General features: G+C 44.2%; 3 protein-coding genes across 5 annotated transcripts; 1 reads left to right on the forward strand and 2 right to left on the reverse strand.

The window, feature by feature from the left end:
• The first annotated feature begins 1,422 nt into the window (after window positions 1-1,422).
• Window positions 1,423-10,082, forward strand: LOC132256511 (uncharacterized). 2 transcript variants are annotated; one of them, XM_059752968.1, is made up of 7 exons: window positions 1,423-1,784; window positions 2,189-2,609; window positions 7,561-8,473; window positions 8,541-8,819; window positions 8,879-9,244; window positions 9,303-9,525; window positions 9,588-10,082. In XM_059752968.1, exons 2-7 carry the CDS (start codon window positions 2,196-2,198, stop codon window positions 9,910-9,912), a joined length of 2,520 nt encoding a protein of 839 aa, XP_059608951.1. In that variant the 5' UTR covers window positions 1,423-1,784; window positions 2,189-2,195; the 3' UTR covers window positions 9,913-10,082. The 2 variants fall into 2 exon arrangements, with proteins under 2 accessions (XP_059608951.1, XP_059608952.1); XM_059752969.1 differs by having other exon boundaries at window positions 1,423-1,759.
• A 19-nt stretch (window positions 10,083-10,101) lies between these two features.
• On the reverse strand, window positions 10,102-11,086 carry LOC132256513 (serine proteinase stubble-like). Of its 2 annotated transcripts, XM_059752975.1 has the most exons (3): window positions 11,048-11,086; window positions 10,783-10,975; window positions 10,102-10,715 (listed from the first exon to the last, which is right to left on the reverse strand). In XM_059752975.1, exons 2-3 carry the CDS (start codon window positions 10,938-10,940, stop codon window positions 10,133-10,135), a joined length of 741 nt encoding a protein of 246 aa, XP_059608958.1. In that variant the 5' UTR covers window positions 10,941-10,975; window positions 11,048-11,086; the 3' UTR covers window positions 10,102-10,132. The 2 variants fall into 2 exon arrangements, with proteins under 2 accessions (XP_059608958.1, XP_059608957.1); XM_059752974.1 differs by lacking the exon at window positions 11,048-11,086 and having other exon boundaries at window positions 10,783-11,044.
• Window positions 11,087-11,152: 66 nt separating this feature from the next.
• LOC132255882 (uncharacterized) lies at window positions 11,153-12,153 on the reverse strand. Its single transcript, XM_059752052.1, has 2 exons — window positions 11,947-12,153; window positions 11,153-11,888 (listed from the first exon to the last, which is right to left on the reverse strand). Exons 1-2 carry the CDS (start codon window positions 12,151-12,153, stop codon window positions 11,250-11,252), a joined length of 846 nt encoding a protein of 281 aa, XP_059608035.1. The 3' UTR covers window positions 11,153-11,249.
• Window positions 12,154-19,103: the final 6,950 nt, after the last annotated feature.

Raw genomic sequence — 19,103 nt, forward strand, 5'->3', positions numbered from 1 at the left:
ATATACGTACTTTTGGTAGTTAAAAAGGAGACAACAGAAATTATTCTAACTAAACAAAAAAAAACTATGAGAAACTTCCATTTCATGGGAAAACGTGTGTGGAAATTGAGAGAATTTCTGATAAATGCAACACAAACAAGGAACTTCAATGGATTTAATCAATTTTTGAACTCTATAGTCATAGTAATTGAAACTAATACAGAGTAATATGTCTTGTACCTCATGTAAAGTTACAAAAAAAATTACTAACATGAACAAAGAATAGATGAAAACTATGAAAAAGATGAAGGAAAAACAGAAGAACCTCTATTAAAGTCTTTCTATATATTGAGAAGGTAATGGGATTAGGAGAAAAGATGTAGTCATAAGCATATTAAACAAAAAAAATTGGTGAATCAATCTGATATATATATATATATTTAACCTCATAAGAGAATTAGATGAATGAAAATAAATCTTAATATCTATTGAAATTATTTTAATGTGGTATAAACAATTGACGACGATGGTGAGAAAGTATTAAAGGAAAAACTACCAAATAGAGATTGTCATTTACCGAAAAGAGAGAATATTAAAAAAAGAAGACCATTTAAAGGCAATACTTTTAGATAATAATATTTTGTAAAAAAGAAAGACATCCAGGATTTGATTCTCATTTGGGAAAGAAAATGTTGAAATGCAGCGGAAAAAAGAACTCTATTGCGTACGTTTTAGTTGAGAAATGGACACAGCATGGACAAAGAAGACAACCAAATATGAAATCTGTAAACTTAATAGAATTACATTAAGATGACGTAAATGGAGGGACAGAGTAACATAAATTACATACGAGAAATGAGAAAATAAATGTTTGAATTGCATAAAGTGTGTGTCTTGATGCGAAATTATCTAATCTACTGATGATTTTGAACGATTTTCAGGGGGCTTTTCAGGTCAGAGTCTGACTCAAGCATCACAGACATCTCTTAAGTCACATTTGGCCCCTCATGAAGAACATATTCCCGATTTTAAGGGTTCAATAAATGAATGAATTCAATTGAATACTTTCAAATCCAAAATCGCGCGCGCTTTTTCTGCGCTTCCAAAATATGTCTAGAAAAGTGTGTAAAATTTTGCCTATGACAATGAATCATCTCAAGAAGATTAAAGATAAGATCAGAGCCCTGCTAGAGTGAATAATAATAAATGGAAATCGGAATTTTCTGAGTTTTTCCAGGAATAGAGTGAGTGGATTGCGTATGACAAATTCCTGCTTCGCTCTTATTTCCCCCATTTTTATCTCTTTCTCCACACAACCTGCCACAGTGCGTATCTGAATTCCCAGCGAACTGATAAGATTCCGCACTCGAAGTCTTATCACTCGGGTGCGGGCCCTTATCGCAAGGTGTGGCTCGCAATGATGCGAAGGAGAACATTCTTTGCTCACTATTAACCTGTTCGACGCACAGTGAATTCTCGTGGTGTGACTAGTGAGGTGGACAGAGATTTTGCAGACGGCAAAATACCAACAATTCGGGTCATCGGGTGTGTGACAGAAGTCACCGTTATGCTCTAAAAGGTCCCACAAGAAGGACTGGTGAATGAGCATCCATTGAGAAATTGTATTTTGCAATAAGTGCCTCTTGAGCATCAATTTTATACTCGGCTATTGTGGCCTTTTTTCTACTCTTTCCGCACTTTTACACCCAGTGTTGAGACGTGTGAGTGGAAAAGACCCAGGAAAAAACAACACTAAGAGACATAGAAAACTGTTAAGAAGGTGAGAAATTGGAGGAAGCAAAAAGGTGATTCTCAATTCCATTGAAACATCTTGAGATTTTTCCACTTTTTACATACCACATGACATATTTACAAGTTAATTCAATTGTGTGCTCACATTTAAATCGGAATCGATTCCGAAATACTTTACGCGCGTTTATAAATGTGCAAAAGTGTGTGGAATTTTCTGAAGAATAGAGACTTTTTTTCATATAGAAAAATCATGAGAAATTGGGTTAAACACCGCCCAGAATTTCCTAACTATGATTAAATAGATCAATTTGTTATCTCTCAGTGCTCATTTCGTAAGCTCAGTGCGCGAGATAAGGAGCCTAATCAATTTTCTGTGTTAAAATATTGACTTATGCTCGCAAACTGGTTGAGGTGCCTCACGAAATTGTTATTAATCACTGTCGATGCCATCTTTCAGTGTCACCATGGTCGGGAGACTCTTGCTCGTGAGTCTCTGCGTGATCCTGTGGAGCGCTGTGCAGGGTCAGGAGAATGCCCAAACGCGGATCTCAGCCGCCCTGCAGGAATGCTATCGAGACCAGGAACTCTTTATGCGCGACAATCGCCTGCCGCACACACCGGAAATGCTGATCGAGCTGATCCGGAAGGTTGAGGACTCGGAGAACTGGAACCAAGACATGCGCCAGCTCTCCCTGTCCATTGTGCACAGATTCAGGCAGGACGGCATCGAGAGGGCGCCAGGAGTGGACGTGAGCGAAGCCGTGCTGCCCTTCAGTCCCATGGGCTTCCAGTTCACCAAGCATCGCATCCTGCTGACTCGCCTGCTGCCCGGAAATGCACAGCAATTCCCCAACGACACACTCACGGCCACAGAGAGGGTGAGTACTCCCGATTACCACTTGAGAGCCCCTGGGAATGAGTTCACACTCCTTATCCATCATCGCATTTCATGTGAATTGTGATAACGATAAGCTATTGGAAAAGAGGAGGGCTTTCATCAACATCGACTATGAGTATCACGGCGGTTGTGCGGACTGATAAGGTTGTTTGCTCTCCGAGGCCAATAGATATTTGTGCATTCAGCGCGCCAATAGTTTCTCTACTATCGCAATCTTATTTGAGTTACATCGTATACTTTTGCTCACCACTCAAAGAATTAAAATTCACGATCATAAAACATGAAGATTTTCACCAAAATACAAAGACAACGGAAATTAAGCGTCACCGTTATCAGTTTTGCTATCTTATCGAAAAAAATGACAGTTTTCAGACATTCACGATGGACGTGAATTTATTGCAATTCTACTATTACATTTTCTACTGAGCCAAATTTTCGCCAAATTACACAAAAGATCACTGCTCGGTGAGTCTCTCGATGATTTTCGCATAAATCCCAATGGCTTTGATGTACTTATCGGCATAAATAAACTCGTCGTTCTCGTGAGCAAGGAATGGAGTGTGATTCATGGGCGCAAATCCGAAGACTAAAATTCCTTCAGATCGCAAAAATCGGGAATCCGACGTGGGTGGTAACACAAGAGGCTCAATTGTTAAACTAAGCTCATTCATGGCGTTCTGGAAGCTCGTCCAGAGAGGATTTGAGTTGTCAGGAATACTTGGAGGTGCTTTAAGATTCCTTTGCTCAAATACCATCTCAAGTTGTCCTCCGGCTTCCGTAATCCACTGGTTAAACTGTCCAATCAGCGCCTCTTCATCGTCTTCCGGAGCCACGCGGATGTCGAAAGTCGCTGACAATTCCTCCGGGATGACGTTGTTCATCACTCCGCCCGAGAGAATCGTGAGGTTAATCGAGGTCAAGTTGCCGCGAGGAGTTCCGGACTTTTCTCTCAGCACTTGAGCCTTTCTGTACTCCATGAGCCTCGAGAGGATGGCAGAGAATCCCTCCGCGGCTGTGTTGTCCAGGAGAAGTGATCCGTGTCCCGTCTGGCCTCTGGCTATGAATTTCACCTTCCACGATGTCCTTTCGGCGTAATAAAGATTGATATTCTCTGCCGGAGATGTCGCTCCTTCGTCAAAAGCGAAACCCACGTTGAGATTCTTGAAATTCTGAGTCTGCACAAAAGCTTTCATTCCATCAATGCCTCCAATTTCCTCGTCAGGAACGAAAAGAACATGAACAGTTCTCTTTGGCTGAAATCCGTGTGCCTGAAGTTCTCTGATGGCGGCTAGATAAATTGTTCCCGCACTCTTTGTATCCTGAGTTCCGCGACCGAATATCTTTCCCTCCTGATCAATAATTGCTTCAAACGGTGGATAAGTCCAACTATTCTCAAATGCTGGAACGACGTCCATGTGAGAATTGAGAAGAATCGAAGGCAAATCAGGAGCGCTTCCTTGCCAGGAGATCAAAACCACTGGTTTTCCCTGAACAGGAGTGAAAACGTTGATGGGAAGATTAAGAGCTGTTGCTTGTCGTCTCAAAAACTCCACGCACGGTTCTGGAAGAGAGATTAAAGTCATTGTCAAAGAAATTCGCGAAGACATCAGTAATAAATTTTAGTCGTTTTAGAATTTGCTTAACGTTTATGCAAAAAATTGTTTACATTAAGTCTGTGTTGTACTTGGGTGTGATTTTTATTTGAATTTGGGTAGAAAAAAAAATTATAAGAAACTGTTAGTTGAAAGTATTATTTAACTTGAGTCACAACAATGAAACCTTCAGAAAGCCTTGCATTGTTTCTATAACTCCATTCAAGTCAAAATTAATTCTCTGACTATCGGTCAAACGGTTCAAGAGTCTTCATATGAGCCGGTACGACACTGGATACTTTACAAATTAATCTGTTAATAAATCCTGATGCATAACTTTAAGAAGTCACGAGTTATTTCTGTACTCAATTGATTTAGTTATAAATTTAAATTCCATGTCACCGTAATCTGGGTTGGGATGAACGCTGGGAATCCTCAAGTACTCCTGCAGGATCTGAATCTCCGCATTCGTGTCCCACCAATTGGTGGACAGCGGCTGAGGAGCTGCGATTGCGGAGAACACGAAAGTGGCTCCGAAGATCCAGAAAAATATCACTCGATTGTTCTCCATCAAGACTCCTTTTGCACTCTTTCGGGGCTCGAAAACTTCTGGCAACTGTTCTCACTCAGAGATGATTGTTTGGACTGACTTCTTATAGACGAAATTTTGCACGTCACAAAGTGATAAGATAAAAATTATGGTTGGGGTGAACATGAGAGTTTTTACATTCTGATTTATAGTGTATTCGAAAAGTTATAGAGTGAAGAATTTATGAGCAAAAAGTTATGTCCTTGAAAAAGTGTCTATTTTAATACTTGAAATACAATGAAAAGCAGCGAAGAATTTGAATTTATACAAGAATCATTTGTTAAATAAATTTTAAAACCACTATGAAATCTGAAAGAGTCCAATCATAACCATTTTATTTATTCCCAATCTATATTCTACATGCACGTATTAGAATTTGTATTTTACCAATGACAATTGATCTTTTGATTAGTAAATCGCTTCTCAAATACGTAGAGCCTCTGAAGAGTTTCCTAATTCACAGTGAGTCTCTCGATGATTTTCGCATAAATCCCAATGCCTTTGATATACTGATCGGCATAAATGAACTCGTCATTCTCATGAGCGAGAAGTGGAGTACCATTCATTGGCAAGAATGAAAAAGCTGGGATTCCTTCCATCCGCAAATATCTTGAATCCGTTGCTCCAGGCAAAATTTGAGATAGTATTTCCATGTTAAGCTCACTCATGGCGTTCTGGAAGCTCGTCCAGAGAGGATTTGAGTTGTCAGGAATACTTGGAGGTGCTTTAAGATTCCTCTGCTCAAATACCATCTCAAGTTGTCCTCCGGCTTCCGTAATCCACTGGTTAAACTGTCCAATCAGCGCCTCTTCGTCGTCTTCCGGAGCCACGCGCACGTCGAAAGTGGCTGACAATTCCTCCGGGATGACGTTGTTCATCACTCCGCCCGAGAGAATCGTGAGGTTAATCGAGGTCAAGTTGCCGCGAGGAGTTCCGGACTTTTCTCTCAGCACTTGAGCCTTCCTGTACTCCATGAGCCTCGAGAGGATGGCAGAGAATCCCTCCGCGGCTGTGTTGTCCAGGAGAAGTGATCCGTGTCCCGTCTGGCCTCTGGCTATGAATTTCACCTTCCACGAAGTCTTTTCTCCATAAAAAAGATTGTATACATCTGTTCCTGATATTGCTCCTTCATCCAGGGCAAAATCCACATTAAGATTCTTGAAATCTTGTGTCTGCACAAAAGCTTTCATTCCATCAATGCCTCCAATTTCCTCATCAGGAACGTAAAGCACATGAACGGTTCTTTTGGGCTGAAATCCTTGTGCTTGAAGTTCTCTGATGGCGGCTAAGTATATCAATCCCAGGCTCTTTGTATCCTGAGTTCCGCGAGCGAATATCTTTCCCTCCTGATCAATAATTGCTTCAAACGGTGGATAAGTCCAACTATTCTCAAATGCCGGAACGACGTCCATGTGAGAATTGAGAAGAATCGAAGGCAAATCAGGAGCGCTTCCTTGCCAAGAGATCAAAACCACTGGTTTTCCCTGAACAGGAGTGAAAACGTTGATGGGAAGATTAAGAGCTGTTGCTTGTCGTCTCAAAAACTCCACGCACGGTTCTGGAAGAGAGATTAAAGTCATTGTCAAAGAAATTCGCGAGACATCAGCAATAAATTATCGTAGTTTTGAGCAGTCGCATAAGAAGTAATTATGATTATAAGCCTTCGCAGCAGTTTTATGGTTATTTTTGAGTGCTAGAAGATTTATTTATATCTCACTACGACACGGGTTATTTTTTATTATTCGATATTCCGTCATACTGATGATCCTGACCATGACGTCATTATAAATTCTGCTATGAATCTTGACGCATTATGAAGTTATTGGTTTATTTCTCTCAAATTCTTCTTAAATATTAGTTGCACTTCACCGTAATCTGGGTTGGGATGCACGCTGGGAATCCTCAAGTACTCCTGCAGGATCTGAATCTCCGCATTCGTGTCCCACCAATTGGTGGACAGCGGCTGAAGAGGAGCTGCGATTGCGGAGAACACGAAAGTGGCTCCGAAGATCCAGAAAAATACCACTCGATTGTTCTCCATCAAGACTTCTTTTGCACTCTTTCGGAGCTCGAAAACTTCTGACAACTGTTCTCACTCAGAGATGATTGTCTTGCCTAGGCAGATGAAAATCACACATCTCGGGCGATAAGATAAAAAGATATGCTTTGGAGTGAAGACGAGAGGTCACAGTGACTTTCTCTGTCTTGGCTGTTACTCACCAAATTACACATGTTCGCCACCGTTCAGTGAACATGTTTTGCAAATATTTATTTCGAATCACTGTGAGAAATTAATAACACAACCGATGCATAGAAAAAGCCGTTTTATCGTGTTATTAATTGATAGAAATTTCTCAAAAGCTAATCAGTTTGGATAGCTTGAGAAATCAATAGGCCAAATTTCTGGCACGACTTAACGAGAGTAGCCCAGAGAAATCTCATCGAGCAACTTTTAATGCCATTGTTAGGATTCTTTGCATCGCAAATCAATCTATCACTCCGATTTTCTCGGCATGACTCTCAATTGCTGGCGATGGTAATTCGGAGCAAAAGAGCTCATTTGGAAGGGAATTAGAGTGGTGCTCTTGATTATTCTTTTCACGCGGTTTGATTCTCGCAAATGAGCTTAAAGATGAAGAAATGCTGCTCCAATATTCTTGTGAGGTCTTGTCGATCTTTCATCGTCCTTCCCTGGATCGTGTCCTTAAGCATTGCCTGTGCATAATCGATTTTTGGTTTATATCTTCCAGTGTGCTCTGCACTTCATGCTTTCCACCTCTGTGGACACTGCCGTGCGTGGAGACGAGAACATTCGTTGCAATCAGTTATCGCAGTACAGATCTCGCGTACCAAGAGACGTCGAGGGTGAAGAGGAGCCTGAGGACCAAGTGGAAGCCGATGAGGAGCCCGAACCAGTTGAGGATGAAGAATTGGAGGAGAAGAACTTCCTGGACACGGACTTTGGGGAGCAAGTGGAAGTGACCAACGTGAACACGGCCATTAGTCAGTGTCCAGTGGAGAACGGAGTGATCTTGTCCCAATGGGGAGCCTTGTCTGCCGGGCCTGTCATCAGCGGAATAGCTGCTGGCCTATCACCTCAATCGGTAACTACTAGGGAGCTCCTAGCACTATCCCGCGAAGCCAGCCGATCTCAGCAGCAACAGCAGAACTTCAATGTGGACAATCGCTGGGCCGCAACTCTTTCCGGAGATCTCTCAGAAGTGGCTCTTCGTCAGGGCTCTGCGGCTGGTCGCACCATCGCCGTCGGTGCTCCAGGAACCTTCAACAGCACCCTAATTCCTCGCTGGTTCTTCCTGCGCCAGCGTGAGTTCTTCGAAATGACCGATCCTGAGATCCGAGGCGGTTTGGATGGCCTCATAATGGGCCTGAATGTGGTCGACTGGAGAAACAGATACAATCCCCTCAAACTGAGCCAGGTTCTTGATATGTACTACAGCCAGAGAGGTGTCTTCGAGAGGCGATTCAGAGCCTGCAACAGGAACAGTCTTTTCCCAGAAGTGGCACCCGTGGAGCAACTCCGAGCTCAAACGACTGCTTTCAGTACAGTCTTGGATAGAGACATGCAACTCCGAGTCACACTCAATCCAGCTGGTATTCAGACCTTCTCCAATGCCGCCGTGGAATCCTTGTCAACCTACATTCGTAAGTCTAGTCTGAAGATCCAATGTTTAGCAGCAAACTATAAAAAATTCTGTTCACTTCTCCACAGCTCAATCTCTCAATGATCCTTCCTGCGCGGTGACTAATAACAGGCCGAACGATGAGAACATCTGGCGAACTTCGGCCGATCTGTACATTTTCTTGGACACTTCTTGGCCCTTCATGGAGATCAGCGGACCCGTTGCCCACCTTTTGCACAGTCTCGATGTCAATCCCTTCGGAACATCGTACACGCTCATGAACGCTGTTGATGGAAGTGTGATTGTTGGCAAGACTAACAGTCTCAGTGATCTCTACCATCAATGGAATCTAACTACCCATCAAACTCGTAAGCAACATCTCGCTTAACCCATTGAAAGCTCCTAAACCCCCACTTTTCTCTCGCAGATCCTCAGGGTGTGGAGTTCCCTCATCTTCTTCCCACTCTACAAGTTTTGATGACCAATCAGTTGGACCAAGAACGTCAGAACGGAACCATGGGTGGGAGATCTAAGATTGTCCTGATCATTCCCAACATGTCTGGCGTTAGTGGTGCGGATTCTGACTTTGCCGATGAGAGATTGCGATCCATGAGGGAAATCTTCCCCGACATGGAACTCTATTTCCTTTCCGGAGGCACAGCAACCAGGTGGAATAGGTTTGTCCGCAATCCGCGCATCCACATTCATCCTCTGCGAGTCAGTGGTCTGAGTGGCGCTGAGGACAACACAATTCCCGCTCAGTTGAGGGATTTGATCACCAGAATTCAAGAGAGTAAGATAAGATCTTGAAGTGTTCAAATCACATCATCTCAATGTATGAATTTGTATAGATCCTCGTCGCATTATCAATCATCGTTGTGGAGCTACTTGGCAGTCTGAAGATCAGGGCATTGACTCCCAGAATGATTATGTTGAGCCTGAGGGAATTGTTTTCTATCGCGTCAGTCCGAACTACTTCTTCCGCGCTGGAGATCGTCGCCGTGTGGTCAGGATTCAGGGACAAGGCTACTCCACTCTGACAGTGTGCATGTCCAGGACGGAGCCGAACCCAAGGTCAGAGTCTAAACATAGTCTAACTACTTGACACTTACCCATTTTTCTTCTCTGTCTATCAGGGCCAACGCCACGAATCAGAATGGCGAAGTGAGATGCACAAGGATCGCTCAGAACTCCTTCGAGGAGGACGTGAGTGACTACTGCACAGATCACTTCTACATCCACCACTGCCCGCCCCTGTTCATCTCCGTGGAAGGACCATCACTGAGTGGCGGCGACCAGATCCAGATCCGCTGCAACGACAGGCAGTGTCGCTTCCCGGACAATTCCCGGTTCGCTCTCCAGACAGAGAACCTGGGCTGCTTCAGCGGCAGTGGCGTGAAGATGACCTTCCTCTTCATGATCCTGTCGCCGCTCTTGCTGCTTCTGTCGCGACTTCTCTAATATCCCTTTCTAGATTCTTTTCTACACATCCGCCGTTCACACGCTGCCCCATTTTTACCTTCTTTTCGCCCTTAATGTTTAAGTATAGAGAGACAAACAGAGAAATAAAGCCATAACTTAGTAAGGATGAGTGAAAGTCCGGTGTTGAAATCACAAAAAGCAATTTTCATTCATCAAGTGTCTCTCATTCAAAATTGGGATTCGATGTCGTTGTCAAGGATCAGATGGAGTTCTCGAGGATCCACGGGACGAACTTTGAGATGCGCGTGCACACCCCGGGCAGGTTCGCCTCGGCGCATCCCACGCCCCACGAGATGATGCCGGCCAGGAAGTAGTGCCCATCGCGCGCCTTCACCTGCAGCGGCCCACCGGAGTCGCCCTGGCAGGAGTCCTGGCCGCCGGTGTCGTGACCGGCGCACAGGAAGATCTCCGGGATGAACTCGTGGCGGCCGGCGCGCAGGAACATCGTCTTGCAGCGGTCATTGCTCACGATGGGCACTGTGACCTCCTGCAGCACCGTGGGGAGGGTGCCGCCCTCGCTGAGGCGCCCCCAGCCCGTCACGGTGGCGTTCTCGCCGATCAGCAGATCGTCCGTGGCCGGCAGGCAGATCGGACTGATGTGCAGATCAAAGTCCAGCGGCGACTCTAGTCTGACTAGCGCCAGGTCGTACTCGTACGTGAAGAAGTTGTACTTTGGATGGACGATCTTCTTCGAGGCTCCTCGCTCAACGTAGGAGAACTGCTCGTGCACGTGGGAGAAGTCATACTCGCCCACTCGTATCCGAATCTGGGACGTCAGGAGACTGCAAGTGGGAGATTGAGGAGCAACATTAATCTCTTCACTCTCCTCTCCAGCCACACAATACTTACTCATCCACACAGTGGCCAGCTGTGGTGACCCAGTTCTTATTCAGGACGGCGCCGCCACAGCGATGAGTGCTGGAGAAGCCGAAGAAGGACGTCCGGCGCACGGACACTTGCCAGGGCCACCGGCCGAACGCGGCATTCTTTCCGCCCACAATTCGCATCTCGGAGCGCGTGGCCAGAGACGAGACTCCGCATTCTGCAAGACAATTGGGAGAGAGAGGGAAAGAGTGCACGATAGAATCATTGGACTTAATGCGGCATCACACACTATCAGGTGAGTTTCACCAATAAATCACTCGAGGCCTGGGAAGTGAAAGGCCGGTTCTTGGGCGAACTGCATGCAAAAATTGCGCTAAATGGCTTTTTCACACCTCTCATAAGCAATTAGATTCACTTCGCCATCCAAATGGAATCGCAGTTAGATTTTCTTCAGCAAAAACCAGCTTTTTATTATTCACCGCACTTTCCTATTAAATATCTGAATTTGTGTATATGAAATAGCCAAGTTCGTGTTGATCCTCAAATCCGAGCTTTTCAAACAGCTTTATCGATGCCACATTCAATGCGTCGATGAAAGCGTAAGGCTCAAGATCAGCGAATGTGTCAATGAGATACTTTATCATTTGTATAACAAGAGCCTGAGCAATCTTCTTGCCGCGAAATTCCTCGAGAATATGAAGAACACCAATGGCTCCGTAGGGCGTGATGAAGATCCATCCCACTAGTTTGTCAGTGGGAGTATAAGCACCGTAGCAAATGTTGTATTTGGCCATTTTCTGCAGAAGAACTTCAGTTACGGAGTTCTTGTATCGCCACAAATCATTGGCAATTGACGCATCCTCAACAGTGAGTCTTCTGATAGTTAAACCTTCGTCAAGATCAACCTTCTGCAAGGCTCTGGCTTTCTCTCTCGTCAATGTGAAGAGCTTCAAAGAATCCTCAATGACGATTGGGAAATTAGCTATTTCGGCAGCTTTTCGAATGGCTGGCCGAAAATGTTCTTCAAATCCACAAATCAGAGGTCCTCCACTCCAATCCATTAAGCACAAGGCTCTGACTAAGGTCTCCTGAGTGGAATCGAGAGTGGCAAAGTGAATATCCCGATGATTCTACAAATATAAGATTATTGAGAGCCTTGTGAAATGCCTTATCTTCAGCTTGACTAACCTTAATGATCACTGTGCCATTCTCTCGCCAAGAATCATTCAGACTCCACACCAAAAGGTCTTCAACATTGTACGTTTCGAGCCAGAATGTGAAGTGAGTAATCGTGTGGTAGGGAATCCTATATTTAGGCCAATTCTTCTTGTATAAATCTCGAAGAATTGGAAGATCTTCGGTGGCAATTGGCACTAAACGATCGTACGAAGTCATTTTCTCACTACTGAATTTATCGTGAAATTTCAGAGTATTCACAGCAGCGAAGATTGGTTCAAAAGGTTTAATGTTGATACGCTTTATCAGCACGATAAGAACTGTGTAATTTATAGCCACTGACAGTGCTTGAGACAATGAAACTTGAGTAAATTTTATGTTCCTCAAATAAGTGAAATCCCATTTTGCAGCTTTTGTCATGCAGTTCGCCTGTCTCTGATCATGTCCGTTAGAGCGGGAAAGCGTCAACTTGCATCCTTTGGTCGGTCTTTCCCGCTCGCGGCGCCCTTTCGTGAATAAGAGGAAAAGAAATTTGTATACCTACTCCTTTGGCTGCGGATATCGTGAGGATGCGACTCTCCGCATCCGTGGCGTTGGCGGGCGGCGGCGCGGCCGTCGTGGTGGGCGTCGTGGGCTTCCGGCTGGGCGGCGACGAGGGCTTCTGTGGGGTGGCCTTAGTGGTGCTGGCCTTCAGCGGGGCCGTCGTGGCGTAGATGGGCTTCTTGCTGGGTTTCGTCTTGTGCTTCTGAGGCACGAAAGTCTTACTCGTCGTGGTCGCGGGCCGCGGATTCGTCACGAAGCTGGGCTGCGTGGACGATTGCCAGTGCGGCGGCGCGTGATGGTCCGAGGAGTCCTGCACGGCATTGTCCTCGGGCGCCACGCTGTTGCTCACCACCGAGATGGTGTTTAAAGCGACATTTGGGTAGTTGACTGCTGTGTTGGTGGTGTGAAATGTATTTGGCTTGTGAAATGAGGGACGAACAACCAGCATTCCACCTCCATTTGGTCGAAGAATTGTTGTCATTCCACTGAAAATCACATCACAATTTCAATATTACATCCATTACTGTGTGCATCGCGAGAGACAATGAATGTCGTGACGAGAAATTTAACACAGAAAATATGCGATATTTCGCAGGAATTTTGCGATTACAACTTTCCCTTTTCATATTGTCTCAAGCATACTTCTTTTTCCCTCTCTAATTTACAGCGTCACACGTGCCATTGCATTGTGCCATGTCATATCTCGAAAATCACGTATGCAACTTTCCCACAACGGTGTTCTTATTCTTCCCACCGGCAATTACACTTCAGCCGGAAGGCGGATCACTGCAGAAAGTCTCTTCTTTCTGGTCAAAAGATGCGCAAAGAAGGGAGAATTGATGAACAATAGGGAAAATTTTTCAATTTCAAACAGTTCTCATTCGAATTCCTGGTCCTTCGAGCCGGATTTAGTGCAGAAAAATATCGTCTTTTCAACCTCTAATTCCAACCACTTATCCGCCTTCTGGCTCAATTTCTATGCACAATGCGTTCGGTGAGAATGGCAAGAATGACTGGGTTGAAAGTGAAATTGTGGTGAGAAAATGTCCCAATGGCTTACCTCGCTGACGTAACGGGCTTACTGGAGAACACTTGAGGCTTCTTTGTGGCAGTTGGAGATTTATTTGGTATGAAGGTGATCTTCTGGGACACGATCACGTCCTCGGCCGTGATGTTGTGTGAGCAGCACGAGCCAAACATGAATGAATCTACGCACATGCCTACGTGCTGCCCGCGTGACTTAATGCACTCCCACACGAACATGCACGTGCCCTCAAACTGGCGCACCGAGCACGGCTTGTGCGTGATCTTGAAGTTTCCCGCGAAATTCGTCTCGGAAAACCACATTACAATTATGACCAGCTGGTATGTCATCCATTTCCTCCACATTGTGGAGTTTACACTGTCTGCAAGAGGCAAGATGGAAAGGGTTAACGGCTTTCTGGCGAAGATTAGCACTATCAATTTATCTCAGCAAAATATCCTCTTCAACTAAATGCGCCCCACGCGTAGATTCTCTCGACAATTAATAAATTTTCATATATGGCAAAAAAATCTCTTGCTGTGAATCAATCTCACTATAAATAACAATTCTAGATAATTTCGCTTTTTCTCCACGCATAAACACACTTAAGAGTTGACAAAATTCAAATTAATCAGCATTAGTTGCAATTAATATTAATTAATTCGATGATTTTTTCTCTTCATATTCTCTACCCAATTTTTACTGTTAAACCAATTTGTCTCAACTCCTCTGCAGATATGGATAAAAGGAGGAGAAAAAAAGCTTCAGAAACAGCGAGATACAGAAATATCTCTAATACATATGAAAACAAATTAATGGTGAGCCAATATTTCTGCTGGGGCGATAGAAGAAAAGATTTTCAATAGAATTTTATCGTCACATGGTGCGCTTTTTACACCCAACACACGATGGAATCTCAAAAGAATTCCTAATGAATCCCATTAAACAAGCAATCTGTTATTAGCTCATAAAGATGTGGCATCAATATGGGAACGAAATGCCCAATATGATCAATTTTATATTGTATAAGAATCTTGTTCGCTAATCACCTTTCATCTCTCACACTCACTGAGAATCACACTTTGAACATGACGCAGAAGAACTCGCAATGCTCCACGAGTCAGGTGAATGGTTTATGGATGGAAGAAAAGAAGCCACATATGTTTTTCCTAACAATAAAAATCTCGGCCCAGATGAGAAGGAAATAAAACCAAACGAGCCAAACTAATAAAGTTCGTAAAAATTGTGAGACAAACAGTAGGGAATTTCAAGCGCGAAGATTGGTTTATCTGAAAACCAGAGAACTCGACAAGAAATTTACTTTCTCAACTATGATTTATGGTTAATCCCCGCGCGCGCGCGCGCACGAGAGCAGTAGCGTAGTGATTGTTGATAATATGAGTCTTTCCTTATTCCTTGTGCACTTTTCGATTAGCATATTGCTAAATAGTCTCACTATTGAGTGGAAAAGAATCACAATCTGCACGCCACTCTAGTGAAATGCGCTGATAAAACATACGAAAGAGTTCAATGAGAGGCAAGACGGAAACTCTTTCTCAGGGATATTTTGCATTTGGTTCATCGACGATTTGTGTAAATGGATTTGATTATTGACAGGAAATGTGCAATTTACAGTCAAGTGTCTCTCTTTATGACAGTAATTCGTTGGTACGCTAAAATTCAAATTGTGATCTGCGAAAATTGCAAATTAATTCGCTGATCAATGTCCAAGAGACTCTTCTGTTTTTTTTTCTTAGCTATTTGGGAGTGAGCGGAAATTTGAATTTGCAAATGTTCACCTAAATGGGAATTCCACAATATGTGACAAATGCTTGTCATCTCTATGTTTGAGAGTTAATTCCACCGCAAGAGGTTTTTCTCTTTCGACATCATTGCAAGAGAGTTGTGCGATGGGGAAATGTGTGTGCAATTCTTTCTTCCTTTCCACTGCACAATCATTACTCATCATTCATTTTCTTTCTATGAATAAAAATCTCGCAATATTCCACGCATTTTCGCTGCGTCTCTTCGCTTCGCATTCTCTTGGTTGGCGGATTGCGCGGAGGCAATTTTCTAAGAACACACAGTGGCTAAAGGCGAAACGTACAATAGAAATTGAATAATGGTGGTGAAGCGATGTGTGTTTAATTTCACTTTCTTTGAATTACCACTCAATGAATGCAAAGTCAGGTTGTATGTATTTATGCCTCTAATGATTTCGCATTTACGGTGAATAACTTCTAACTGTTTGACGCGCGCTGGCAAAGAAAAAGAGCAAGAAAGGTGCCTTCTTATGGCGCAGAAGAAGGATGGGATGAGAAGAGAAATGCCACTGAGGCTTCTTTTTTTTCTCTCTTCATCCCAACACACACTCACGTACAACCTCTCTCGTCTCATTCTTCTTCACCGTTCAAGTGTATTATTCGCAATTCTATACAAAAATACCCATCTCTCAACATCATTTTCCTCTTGTAATTTTCGCAGTGAATGCTTCTTTTTGTCCGCTAAACTCCATGTTGTTGATTGTTCACCGTAATTTCGGGGTTATTTCCACATGGTGGCAAAAATGCCACAAGAATGGATAACACACCCGAGAGACGATGCCGAGTTTGGCGGAAAAAAATGGATGATAATGACACGCTAAGGAGACAATGAAATTGGGCAATGGAAGCGCAGAAAATTTCATACCTCACATATATTGTCATCCACTCTCGAGGGCGGTGGAAGTCAACATTTCACTCTTATGTGGTCAATTAATTATCGGGTCTTTTACCATTCTTGCGTTTTCGCTTCCCCCGCGCGCGCGCGCGCCCTCAGCCACAAACGCCGCGGTCATCATTCCTCTGCAACGTGTTTGCCCACAACAGAGATGCACCGCCAGCAGATGATCATGATCTGGCAGTCATTGTGGTGTCAGTTGTGACACGCATTTTGCAAATCCTCTCGTGTCACACATTGTGCCCGAAAATTCATCACTCATGACAGGCAACGTGTTTTTGTGATTTAAAAATGACATCGCATTATCATACAATAAATTGTCGAAATATTTAGCTCGTCGTTTTCACTGACGATTTAACGGATGTATCTCAAATTGCGTTTTCACCTTTTTTTCAATTCCAAGCCTGAGCCTTCAGGTATTTGATAACGAAGTGAAATTTTTGGGAATTGAAAGTGCAACCAATAAAGTGATGAATTGAATAATTGTTGCCCTGAAAATTCACCAGCCCTTGCTCTATTATCCCGCGCATTGCTCGTGGCGGGGAAATTGAGATCTCTCATCTAGGTGGAGTGCCCAACGCCTCCCTCTCAACTCTGTCCACCTGGCGGAGTCTTGAGCTCGAGCGCGAGTGTGTGATGTGCATGAATGAAGGGGTTAAGTTAAATAATTTATGAAGCCACTAACTAGTTAATGTTGGAAGAAAATCTCTCATCATCTCCCTCTCTGGCCAGAGACTCTCTCGCTCGCAATTTACACCATATCGCATGCCTAATATTAAGCGATACATCTGCAGAAACCGCAGCCGCGCGGTGCAAAAATGCGGAGATGCGAAGAAACACACATTTCTGTCTCTCTCTCTGACCAATTTCCTCACACACATATATATATATATATATATGTACTTAATTATTTATTAAAATATGAAAAGCAAAAATAACCAGCTTGAAAACATTTCATTCGTTTCTCCATCATTATTACATATTCAATTTTATTTTTACTCTTTCGCCGACCGTCTGTTCTTTCACACTCTCAGTTGAAGATCTTTCTCCTCATCGGCCAACCTGACGATGGCGGTATGAAGAATTCAATTTCCATCCCAAGAGGTTTATCATCGCAGATGGACTTTCAATTGGGCGGCGATGGCAAAAAGGGTGAATGTCTTTCTCATCACTTCTTGACAGCACTTCTTACCGTCTTTTTTTTTAACTTTACTTCTCCTTCCTCGTCCGGAATTTCTGCACAAAACCCGAGCTCTGCACAAAAGTGATGTGCTAGATATGCCCCTTGTTGAGGCTTTTCGAAAAACCCGCCACACTGGTATATAAATTTTGATTCTTTCATCTTCTTTTCACCAGAGCACTTTGGCTAATTTACCACATCGTTAGCAATAAATATTTTACTTGATATTTCCCTCTCTACGTGCGATTTATGCCGAAGCAAGAGGCCTTTTTGCCCATGAAATGCAGCACAGCAGGAATTGCTGGCCAGTGAAGAGATGGGTGGCGCAAAAAAAAGAGGTGAATTCATTAACATACCCCACACATAGACGAGGTGCAATCAGCACAATTCAGTGGATTTTGTTATTGTGAAGAAGCACTGTGGCGCGCAGCCTCCAGAGCCACTTGCGGAATAGCCACGGGTTTTTGCTCTCCCTTCTGCTCGGATTCCACGCACTTTTCCTGCCGAGGTGTCGGCCAACTGTTTCCAGCCGCACAAGAGGATGACTTCCACTGGTCGGGGTCACGGCCTTCCCGCGCTTTTCCCCACAGTTGATGACGTTGCACCGGAGGATCGTCCACGCACTTTGCACTTGCACGAAGGATCGCGAGTCCACTTGAGCAACAACAACTCACACATGCGAGCCCCGCTTGGCTCTCACCCCGCGATGGACCGCCACGCAGGTGAGGTGAGAGTGCTGGCGAACACAGATCGTCCAGTCCGATCCCCTAATCCTCCCAATAGCGCGAACCCTCGTCAATCTCAACTCTCGCCACTTTTCTTAGGTCTCACCGCTCGCGAGCACCTCTGCAGACAGACAGACACCGACTGAACTAATTCACATCTATCGGCTTACTTTTGACTTTGACGAGACTGGCTTCACTTGTGTTGGGGAGCCCGTGGCGGAGGGGGCAGCACAAGAGCGAGAGAGCCCACTTCGCGTCTGCAGCGCGACTTGTACCATCATCGCCAGGTGGTCGGCTTCTGATCTTAACTGGTCAATTGCGCTGGGCTCACTTGGGGATTTCCTAATTTATTCATCCATCAGCGCAGGAAATCGAGGGGCGAACGCCAACTGAGCCATCAGCATTCACCAAACTGAGGTTGATTCGATTTTGGCGCCCAATTCAGCACTTTGCCACTCAGAATCCATCAAAATCTATACTTCTGAAATTTCTAACAGCGTCACTTGATTGCTCAATCATTTTAGTCATGCATTTTTCTTTCTCAATAATTCTCTGAGCTGAAGCAAGATAATCATCCAAATGTCCTTCCTGTCTTCACAAATTTTCTCGCTGACACTAACCGTCTCATTAAGCATTTGCTGTGCTCTCTTCCCGCCCAAATGCTGTACTTTCCATGAATTTATTGGAGCATATTTGAGTATTTTTGATCTCATATCTCCCGCCCAGAGTCCGATTGCAGTGATATGTTATACACTAATTAGCGATGAATTAATTAAAGCACCTTTCTAGAGGCTGCTGTGGTCAAAAAACCAGAAGCACCGCCACTGATTAGCCGACGATGAGACTCCGTCTGGGCCTTTCTTGTGCCCCCTCCGGACCATTGGCTCGAGGCGGAGTGTGTGTGTGCGCGCGCGGAAAAAAGGTGCAACAATGTGGTCCAAATTTTTTCCACCACTAGACCCCAAAGAGAAGTAAATTT

This window comes from Phlebotomus argentipes, unplaced genomic scaffold (genome assembly GCF_947086385.1).
Source record: "Phlebotomus argentipes unplaced genomic scaffold, Phlebotomus argentipes genome assembly contig_5, whole genome shotgun sequence".
In the NCBI taxonomy this organism is placed as follows: domain Eukaryota; kingdom Metazoa; phylum Arthropoda; class Insecta; order Diptera; family Psychodidae; genus Phlebotomus; species Phlebotomus argentipes.